The sequence below is a fragment of the Cebus imitator genome, unplaced genomic scaffold (assembly GCF_001604975.1).
Source record: "Cebus imitator isolate Cc_AM_T3 unplaced genomic scaffold, Cebus_imitator-1.0 Scaffold316, whole genome shotgun sequence".
Lineage (NCBI taxonomy): Eukaryota > Metazoa > Chordata > Mammalia > Primates > Cebidae > Cebus > Cebus imitator.
This window is the reverse complement of record NW_016107631.1, coordinates 430764-441172: the sequence shown is the minus strand read 5'-3', so window position 1 is coordinate 441172 and position 10409 is coordinate 430764. Positions and strand designations below refer to the sequence as shown.

Below are 10409 nucleotides of genomic sequence, written 5' to 3'. Positions count from 1 at the left end.
TTCACCATGTTGACCAGGATGGTCTCGATCTCTTGACCTCGTGATCCACCCGCCTCGGCCTCCCAAAGTGCTGGGATTACAGGCTTGAGCCACCGTGCCCGGCCCCCTGGATTTCTTTAATGGTTCCAGAGAGTTCTCTGGCTAAAGATCCGTGCCGCATCTGTTGAGCAATGTTGACGATCTCATCAAAAGTGATATTACCAGCCGGGATCGGTGGCTCACGCCTATAATCCCAGCACTTTGGGAGGCTAAGGCGGGTGGATCATGAGATCAAGAGATTTAGACCATCCTGGCCAACATGGTGAAACCCCGACTCTACTAAAAAAATACAGATTAGCTGGGCGTGGTGGCGCACACCTGTAGTCCCAGCTACTCAGGAGGCTGAGGCAGGAGAATTGCTTAAACCCAGGAGGCAGAGGTTGCAAGACTCTGTCTCAAAAAAAAAAAGTTATATTCCCACTGTGTTTAATGTTTTTCTGTTTCTTTCTGTCTCTTGGTGGTTCCTTGAGGGCTTTGATGATCAGGGCAGAGGTAGAAGGCACCACCTCAATCTGGGCCTGTCTATTCTGAACGGTCAGTTTCACTGTAATCTTCAGCCCCTTCCAGTCACCCATCGCCTTGGCAGTGTCATCACCAGCGTTTTTTGGAGACAGACCCAGGGGGCCAATCTTGGGGGCCATAGAAGATGTGGCACCAACTTCACCCCAATGCACCTCAGGATACAACTTTGATATCATTGGGGTCGAACTTTGGCAGCATGGTGGAGGGGTGTTAATGAACTGGTGTTGATGAACTCGGGTTCCGGATGACTGAAGAAAGTTGCACCTTGGCCTCCTCGGAGCCGAAAGGCGATTTTTAAATTTTTCGTAGAGCTACAGTTTTGATATTTTGCCCAAGCTGGTCTTGAACTCCTGGTCTCAAGCAATCCTCCTGTCTCAGCCTCCCAAAGTGTTGGGTACAGTCATAAGCTGCTGCACTGGACCATATTATTCAGTATTAACTGAAATTTGTATGTTACTTTTAAAAGAATTTATATTTTTATTTTTTGAGATGGAGTCTTGCTCTGTCCCCTAGGCTGGAGTGCAGTGGTGCAATCTTGGCTTACTGCAACCTCCAACTCCTGGGTTCAAGCAATTTTCCCACCTCTGCTTCCCCAGTAGCTGAGATTATAGGTAGCTGCCATCACGCTGGGCTGTTTTGTATTATTAGGAGAGACAGGGTTTCACCATGTTGGCCAGGCTGATCTTGAACTCCTGACCTCAGGTGATCCACCTGCCTCGGCCTCCCAAAGTGCTGGGATTACAGGTGTAAGCCACCACGCCTGGCCTAATGTGTTACTTTCATAATTTAAAAAAGTTGTAATATTAGTAGGGCTGAGCACAGTGGCTCAGGCCTGTAATCTCAACACTTTGGGAAATTGGAGGGGGGGTGCAGGGGGTGAATCTCTTGAGCCCAGGAGTTCAAGACCAGCCTGGGCAAAATAGTGAGATCCCCCCCATCTCTATAAAATATATACATATATATTATTTAAAAAGTTATAATATCCAGCCAGGCGTGGTGGCTCATGCCTGTAATCCCAGCACTTTGGGAGGCAGAGATGGGTGGATCAGGAGTTCAAGACCAGCCTGGCCAAGATGGTGAAACCCCATCTCTACTAATAATACAAAAATTGGCCGGGCATGGTGGCAGGCGCCTGTAACCCCAGATACTTAGGAGGCTGAGGCAGGAGAATCACTTGAACCTCGGGGAGTGGAGGTTGCAGTGAGCTAAGATCACGTGCCACTGCACTCCAGCCTAGGCGACAGAGACTCTGCCTCAAAGAAAAAGTTATAATATCCATACAAATGAAGATTATACTGTGTAGTAATACAAAACAGACTTTTCTACATTCACTTAATTTAAAAAAATTCAAAAGTATGTATACTACTCTGAAAAATAGGTGTGTGGACAGTGAATTGAATGGAATCATAAACAATGAAAATGACTTCCTTTTAAAGGTTCTTTAATATTGTTAAAGTGGATACACAATAAATACAAATGGAGGGAAAAGAGGAGGAGAAATTCCTTGATATTGTTTTTGTTTTGTTTTACAAAGCAAGAACGTAAACTTATTCTCAGAATCCCACTGAAGCCACCCACAGTGACAGAGCCCTTTAGAAGGTGTATGAACCAGGTCCGCTAACTACAACCAATGAGCCAGTGGCCTGATTTGTATGGCCTGTGAACTAAGAATGGTTTTCACATCTTTTTTTTTTTTTTTTAATTTTATTTATTTATTTATTTTTTAAGATGGGGTTTCATCATGTTGGTCAGGCTGGTCTTGAACTCCTGACCTCAGGTGATCCACCCACCTTGGCCTCCAAAGTGCTTGGATTACAGGTGTGAGCCACCACGCCTGGCCTGGTTTTCACATCTTTAAAGAAAGGGGTCTGGCTGGGTGCAGTGGCTCATGCCTGTAATCCCAGCACTTTAGGAGGCTGAGGTGGGTGGAGCACCTGAGGTCAGGAGTTCGAGACCAGCCTGACCAACATGGTGAAACCCCCCCTCTCTACCAAAAAAAAAAAATTAGCTGAGCATGGTGGTGAGCGCCTGTAATCCCAGCTACTCAGGAGGCTGAGGCAGGAGAATTGCTTGAACTCGGGAAGTGGAGGTTGTAGAGCCAAGATGGCGTCATTGCACTCCAGCTTGGGCAACAGAGCAAGACTCACGGTAAAAAAAAAAAAAAAAAAAAGGCCGGGCGCAGTGGCTCACCCCTGTAATCCCAGCACTTTGGAAGGCCGAGGCAGGCAGATCACCTGAGTTCAGGAGAGATCGAGACCATCCTGGTCAACATGGTGAAACCCCGTCTCTACTAAAAAAATAAAGATTAGCTGAGCATGGTGGTGAGCGCCTGTAATCCCAGCTACTCAGGAGGCTGAGGCAGGAGAATTGCTTGAACTCGGGAAGTGGAGGTTGTAGAGCCAAGATGGCGTCATTGCACTCCAGCTTGGGCAACAGAGCAAGACTCACTGTTAAAAAAAAAAAAAAAAAAAGGCCGGGCGCAGTGGCTCACCCCTGTAATCCCAGCACTTTGGGAGGCTGAGGCGGGTGGATCACGAGGTCAGGAGATTGAGACCAGCCTGGCCAATATGGTGAAACCTGGTCTCTACTAAAATACAAAAAATCGGGCGTGGTGGTGTGCACCTATAATCCCAGCTACTTGGGAGGCTGAGGCAGGGGAGTCGCTTGAACCTGGGAGGCAAAGGTTGCAGTGAGCTGAGATTGATCGAGCCACTGACTCCAGCCTGGCAACAGAGCAAGACTGTCTCAAAAAAAAAAAAGAAGGCCGGGCACGGTGGCTCAAGCCTGTAATCCCAGCACTGTGGGAGGCCGAGGCGGGTGGATCACGAGGTCAAGAGATCGAGACCATCCTGGTCAACATGGTGAAACCCCATCTCTACTAAAAATACAAAAAATTAGCTGGGCATGGTGGTGCATGCCTGTGATCCCAGCGACTCAGGAGGCTGGGGCAGGAGAATTGCCTGAACCCGGGAGGCGGAGGTTGCGGTGAGCCGAGATCGCGCCATTGCACTCCAGCCTGGGTAACAAGAGAGAAACTCCGTCTCAAAAAAAAAAAAAAAAAAGAAGAAGAAGAAGGGGTCTGGCCATGTTGCCCTGGACTTGAACTTCTGGGCTCAAGAGATCCTCCCATTTCAGCCTCCGGAGTAGCTGCTACTATAGGTTTGCATTTTCATGTCAGGTGGTTTATATATCTTTAATTGGTTACAAAGGTCATACAAGTACCCAACATAATAGTATCCTCGATTTTATCCTCTTAAACTGCAGACTACATTATTTACTATCTGGTCCCTGAAAAAAAAAAATGTGGGGACTCTTTCTACTCCTTCCCAGACCTCAGTCAGGAAACAAAGCGCCAAGCCCGCTACCTAAACAAGCGCTCAGCCCAGAGAACCAAGACTCCTCTGTGGCCCTGGTGCTGCCTCCCAGCTCGCCGTCCAACCTGCCCTGGTGGCAGCGGGGTCCCCGTCTTCCCCGGGGAGCAGGGCTGAGCGCCCCAAGTGGGGTTGGCTGTGCCCGAGATGCCCCCAGGCCCCTTTCAGAGCGCCCCTGAGGCTCGGGCGGTGGCTTGGCGCGGGCAGCCCCAGCGATCGCGCAGGCAGAAATGCCACACCAGGGCGGCACAGCTCAGCAGGGCCAGGGCCATGCCCACCCCAATGGCCGCGTGGACCAGCGTGTGGGGGTTGGGCGGCACCACAAGGCGGCTGCAAGGCCCAAAGGCGGGGATGTCGACCCCCTCGCGGCCCTCTCCTCCAGCCTCGGGCACGGGGCTTGCCCCGGCCTCGTTAGCGGCTACCACACAAACGACATAAACGCCCCCAGGCTTCAGCCCCTTCAGCTCGGCTCTGCGGACCGTAGCGTTCAGCGGGGGTCCCTTCTGAGCAGCCTCGCTGCCGTCCCAGAGCAGCAGCCAGTAGAGGAGGACCGGGGAGGAGGGGGCACACCAGTGGACCATTGCGCGGCCCTCCTCGGCCACAATGCGCACTTCTCCCATGCGCGGCGGGTCGGGCGGCTGGGCAGGGCTGGAGAGTCCTGGGCACAGGCAGGCCGCCGGCCCGGCCCTCTGTAGCTCCTTGCAGGGCACCTGCAGGTGTCGGCAGTGGTCGTAGTCGCAGGGGACGGCTGACAAAAGCGGCCACGCCGTCTCAGTCTCATCTTCCTCCTCTTCTTCAAAGTCTTGAGGGGACAAGGGCTGACCTCTGGGAACCAGGAAGGTCACGGCCAGGAGCCACAGAAGGCAGGGAGAGCCCAGCATGGAGACTGGAAGGGAAGCGGTGGATAAAGCCTGTTCAGCCCGCAAGTGTGCCATGCCCCCTGCCTGGACACAATCTCTGGGGACAGGAAAACGCAACTGGGGACCAGAAGAGGAGAGATTGGAATGAGACAGATACACTCATGTGTCAACCAACTTGAGGCCAGGCTATGTGCTTGGTTTCAGACAAAAAACAAAACATGGTCTGACACATGAGGCAGATGCATGATCAGTATGTATTAAGTATTAGAAACAGTTAATTAATAAAGTACTGGGGGAGAGAAGGGAAGGAAATGATTTACTTAGCCCAGGGAAGAACCGAGCTGCCACCCAGAGAAAAGATCGAAGCAAAACAAGTAGCAGGCCCGGGCCCCCAGGCTAATGCCTGTAATCCGAACACTTTGGGGCGGTCAAGGCAAGAGGATTACTTGAGGCCAGGATTCCAAACCAGCTGGGGCAACACAGTGAATCCCCATCTGTACAAAAAAAATTAAAAAATACTAGGTAGGCATGGTATGCATGCCTGTAGTCCCAGCTACTCAGGAGGATCAGTTGAGCCCAGGAGTTCAAAGCTGCAGTGAGCCATGATCACCCCACAGCACTCCTGCCTGGGTGAGACCTCAACAAAAACAAGTATCGGTCAGTGACACAAGCAAAAACCCAGAAAGGAGACAGAAGTGAGAAAACAGAAGGGAGAAATATTGTAAGCACAGCTATTTAAAAAAAAAAATAGGGACTCTGGAATCCTCCCTCCCCACCTGCTATCTGTACAAATCCTGTCCAAGGTGCCCTGGCCCCTGCCTGCCCGCCTCCTCCTCTCTGGCCCATAGCAGCTCCTCACCAGTGGGTAGGCCTTGATGCAGCGGGAATCTACCACCCGATGTCTGTGGTGTTGGGCTGAGGGATCTCCAGGATCTCAGGCCGTGCTGTCAGGTTGTATCTTCAACTTCAATGCTGTTTGGCTGGAAGCTTTTATAACCTTTGACTGTGATGTCACGACCTAGCTTCCCTCCTCCTTCCCTACCTCCTGGTGATTGCCAAAAAAGAGGGCTGCTCCCTTCAGAGGGACTGAGTCACGGGGCCAGGGATGGGGAAAGCCACATGCAACGGTTTCAGCTGGAGACCAGGATGCCTGGGTTCTGGAAGGCGAGTGGAATGTGGAAAGCAGCCAGGAGCTTAGAAGCCGAAGGCCGAAGTCATGTGAAGGGATGGGGAGGGGAACATAGGAGGCAGCCACCTGGCTGGTACCAGAGGAAAACAGCTGGGAACAGCATGGGGCTGAGCTGCAAAATGCTGTTTTGGTAAAAATCATACCAGATGCATGGCAGTCATTTCCTGTCTTCTGCCTCCCAATGGACAGAGAAAGGGAGGAAGGAAGGGGTGTAGAGGGGGCCAGAATGATGTCTCCCAGCTATCCAGACCTGCCCTACACCACCCCCTCCCCTGGGGGAGATGAGAGTCACGTGCAGGGAGTGGGAAGACTGCTAGGGGCCAGGATAGCTTCTCCCTCCTTGGACTTCCTAGGCTTATGAATGGAAACATCTGTGCTTAAAATAGCCCAGATCTGGAGGCCTTCCCCATGAGTAGCCCTTGACAAGATCTCTTCCAATGGCAGACAGAGATGCCTGGGGGACACAGCATTTTCAAATGGCCCCGAATCCATTTCAGAGTCAAGGAAGAAGCTGACACAAAATAGTTTATTGAAGGAAAAATGAGGGGAGAGGGGTCAGGTGGGAAAGTGCTGGAATGTGAGGAGTCTGCCCTTTTCTTTAGGAACTAGAGCAGGTGGGGCGCTGGCGGAGAGCACCCCCAGAGGGTTCAGAGCTGCCCAGAGTCTCTGGGGCAGGGGCAGGAGCAGGAGCAGGAGCAGCAGCAGGCAGGTTGGCCTCAGTCAGCAGAGCCGCATCTTCCCAGGAGCCCGAACCTGGGCCAGGAAAGGGAGAAACAAAATCCCAAATGGGGTATTAAATTAACCGGAGGTCCCACCCAGGTCCTGCTGCAGGATGACCCTCACCATCACTGGCCTCAGGCTCTAGCTCCTCTTCTCCACTCAGGGGCTGCTGATCTGGTTTCTCCTCCTCAGACAGCTGACCCTCTACAGCCAAAAGGGGAACACAGGGGTCAGACCCAGACACTGAAGGAAAGAGCCAAGGAGTGAGGAAGGAGAGAGGGTGGCACTATGCCATACCTGTCCCTGAGGGATCTTCCGGGCTCTCACCATCCTCTGTAACATCTGATTGCGGAGTTGACTCCTCCTGGCCTTCAGGCCCTGTGCCTCCAAAGTGGGAGAGGACAGGTTAGGATAAGGTGGCTGTGCCCTCATGGCAGTGCCAACCTCACCTCCCTCGCCTTTGATCCTTGTCTGTCTGTGATACCCTAAGCTTCATAATGGATGAAGCAGGGACTCCCTCTGACCCAGCCCAGCTCAACCTAGCCCACCTCAACAGTTCCCCAGCCAACACCTTTACCTGGCTGATGAGCAGAGGTCCTTTGTTGGACTTCCTTCCGGGAACCATCTCTTCTTCGGATGTTAACCTGTGGAGGAAAAACCACTGAGCAGCTGAGACTAACTTCCCTCACCAACAATCAGGGTCCTCATGACCTAACCCCCATACACTCCTGACCACCCACAAAGATCATCAAGGGGAGATGCCCTTTTCGACCTGTAAAGAGAAGCGGTGTCGGGGCCAGATGCCCCCCCACACCCACTGCATGTAGCTGAAGAGCACGATGACGCTGAGGAAGGTGAAGTTGCTGGCGACACCTATGAAGGCGCAGGTCATCGGGAAGTTGTACAGCAAGTATCTGAGGTAGGAAGTAGGGACAGGAGGGAAGTAGCAGTTACCAGAGAAGACCAGCCTTCTCATTTCCCAGAAATAATTTCTAGGGCAATTCAAGTGAGTTTGGCTACAGCCAGCTCTGCCGCCCCTGCCTCCCAACCACACAGTTCCCAGAACGTGTTGTATCAGGTTCTGACAAAGGCCAAGGACCTTGGGAAGTCTCTTGTGGCGGGGCCATAGGCCACAGCCTCAATGTTGGCTGTCTCTCAAGAGTTACCCCAACTCTTGCTGAGCCAGCAGTTCAAGACAGTAGCTCTCAACTCTGTCAGCCCATCAGCACTCCTCGGGGTGCTTTAAAAAATTCTGTTCACTTGGGTGGAGCTCTCAGCCCTGAATGTCTGGGTGGATGGCAGGGTGGAGGGAAGATGGACAGGGCTGAGGAAGGGTGGAGAGGGCGGGGGCAAAAAACAAATTAAAAATTCCAATGCCTAGACATGACCCTGACAAATTCTGGTTCAGTTAGTCTAGGAGGTACCCAAGGGTGTTTTTAAATCGTTCCCCAGGGAGCAGACAGGCCAATGGGCAGCCAGGATTGAGAACCTCTGGCCTTTGTGAAACCCGACTCTGTAAACCCATTACCTCTGCTTGAAACCCTCTTGGTGGAGGGTCAGCCCCCATGAGAGTTGCCCAAGGTCCACTCCAGTGGCCTCTCACCTGAGCCCAGTGAAGTGCGCGTGGATGCGGAGGTAAGCTCCATACAGCTGGATCCGCTTGCTGTGGATCTCAATGATCGCTCCGGTAGTTGGCACATACTTCAAGGGGGTGGGATGAGGGCGGCGTCAGGCCAGGGCCCTGCTGCTGGCACTCTTACCCACCCCATCTGAGGCCCGCTTCCAGCCTCTCAGGTGTGGTACCTCCTGACTGAGCCTGGGGGCTCCTCAGGTAGAATCCTGGGCTAGTGGGGAGGGACTGTCTCCTAGTCATTGTTCACCTCACTCACCGAGTTCTCTCTATAGTCTGCATAGAGCTCCACCTCCAGCATCTGCTTCTGCTCTGCAAAGCCAAACAGCAGGAGGCTAGAGAAGACCAGCGTGTCCAGCATCTGGAGCAGGTCTGAGCGGTAATGCAGCATCACCTGCCAGAGGTGGGAAAAGGAGAGGCTGGGGACAGGTGCACGAGGTCCCCATGACCCTATCTACCCTTCAAACACCCCAGAGCAGTCTCCAAAGGCTGCTTCTTGCTCAGGTCCCTGGCTCCCTCACCTTCACTTCCTAGCCCTCAGTCTTCACCCAACCATTCCAATTGCTTGAGTACCTTTCTCCCTACCCAACCACACTCTATTCTAAAGCAAAGGCTCTTCCTTCCAAAAAACCTTCCTAGATTAAGCCCAGCACTGTCTCCGATCTGCCTTTCCCACCAAGTAGTTTTGTAATCCAGTAAGGGATTTAAGTCCCAGTGTACCATCTGAAGCTTCCCCTTCTCAATGTAGACATCAGGAATTTGCTTCATGATGAGGTTCTATTGCGAATTCATTTAAGAATGGAGTCTTATTTATTTATTTATTTGTTTATTTATTTTTTGAGATGGAGTTTCACTCATGTTACCCAGGCTGGAGTGTAATGGCGCGATCTCGGCTCACTGCAACCTCTGCCTCCTGGGTTCAGGCAATTCGCCTGCCTCAGCCTCCTGAGTAGCTGGGATTACAGGCACATGCCACCATGCCCAGCTGAATTTTTGTATTTTTAGTAGAGACGGGGTTTCACCGTGTTGACCAGGATGGTCTCAATCTCTTGACCTCGTGATCCACCCACCTCGGCCTCCCAAAGTGCTGGGATTACAAGCTTGAGCCACCGCGCCCGGCCAAGAATGGAGTCTTAATATTTATGAGGCCGGACACGGTGGCTCGCACCTGTCATTACAGCATTTGGGGAGACCGATGTGGTTGGATCATTTGAGATCAGAAGTTCAAGGCCATCTTGGGCAACATGGTGAAACCCAACCTCTACTAAAAATACAAAAATTAGCTGGGTGTGGTGGCGGATGCCTATAGTCCCAGCTACTCAGGAGGCTGAGGCAGGAGAATCTCTTAAACCCAGGGGGTGGAGGTTGCAGTGAGTTGAAATGGCGCCACTGCACTCCAGCCTGGGCGACAGAGCAAGATCTCTGTCTCAAAAACAAAAAAACATTAAACACCCACTATGTGCTGATAGGAATTTTACATGTCCCCACTGAATCCAAAGTAGTCCTTGCTATGAGGAAGTTACTATTATACCCATTTTATAATACCTTATGCCCAAGAAGTTAAGTCAGGTGACCCACAGCTAGCTTGTTTCTGAATAAGGACACAAGCCCATGTCTGTCTGGCTCTGAAGCCTGTTTTTGAGAGCAGCAGTATCTACTCTTCACACTTCACCCCAAAGCTGGGCATGCTCATGAGATGGCTGGGATATTTGGCAAATGTTTCTGATTTGGTAAGCTGAGTCCTCTTTTATTTTTTTTTTGAGATGGAGTCTTCTTCTGTTGCCTAGGCTGGAGTGCAGTGGCACGATCTTGGCTCACTGAAACCACCAACTCCCTGGTTCAAGTGATTCTCCTGCCTCAGCCTCCTGAGTAGCTGGGATCACAGGCATGTGCCACCATGCCCAGCTAATTTTTGTAGTTTTAGTAGAGACAGGGTTTTGCCATGTTGGCCAGGATGGTCTTGATCTCCTGACCTCATGATCTGCCTGCCTCAGCCTCCCAAAGCGCTGGGATGACAGGCGTATGCCACCATGCCTGGCCTGATTCCTTTCTTTATCCTGATGTGTCTGTGACCTTGG

The 10409-nt window shown here is 51.8% G+C and overlaps 2 protein-coding genes across 7 annotated transcripts in view; both read right to left on the bottom strand.

Moving 5' to 3' along the window:
- Positions 1 to 3804: 3804 nt before the first annotated feature.
- On the bottom strand, positions 3805 to 6398 carry LRRN4CL (LRRN4 C-terminal like). The gene is made up of 2 exons (XM_017503948.2): positions 5652 to 6398; positions 3805 to 4818 (listed from the first exon to the last, which is right to left on the bottom strand). The coding sequence occupies exon 2, from the start codon at positions 4811 to 4813 to the stop codon at positions 4097 to 4099; it is 717 nt and encodes a 238-aa protein (XP_017359437.1). The 5' UTR covers positions 4814 to 4818; positions 5652 to 6398; the 3' UTR covers positions 3805 to 4096.
- Positions 6399 to 6488: 90 nt separating this feature from the next.
- BSCL2 (BSCL2 lipid droplet biogenesis associated, seipin) overlaps positions 6489 to 10409 on the bottom strand; it is a 19061-nt gene continuing 15140 nt past the window's right edge. For 3 of the 6 annotated variants that reach the window (XM_017503938.2, XM_017503942.2, XM_017503944.1), the window contains exons 5-11: positions 8591 to 8725; positions 8305 to 8402; positions 7474 to 7615; positions 7273 to 7345; positions 6999 to 7085; positions 6825 to 6905; positions 6489 to 6734 (exon numbers count right to left, since the gene is read on the bottom strand). In XM_017503938.2, coding sequence (XP_017359427.1) covers positions 6580 to 6734; positions 6825 to 6905; positions 6999 to 7085; positions 7273 to 7345; positions 7474 to 7615; positions 8305 to 8402; positions 8591 to 8725 — 771 coding nt within the window. In that variant the 3' untranslated portion in view covers positions 6489 to 6579. The remainder of the gene's footprint in view (positions 6735 to 6824; positions 6906 to 6998; positions 7086 to 7272; positions 7346 to 7473; positions 7616 to 8304; positions 8403 to 8590; positions 8726 to 10409) is intronic. The other 3 variants (XM_017503941.2, XM_017503945.2, XM_017503946.2) reach the window with 3 other exon arrangements.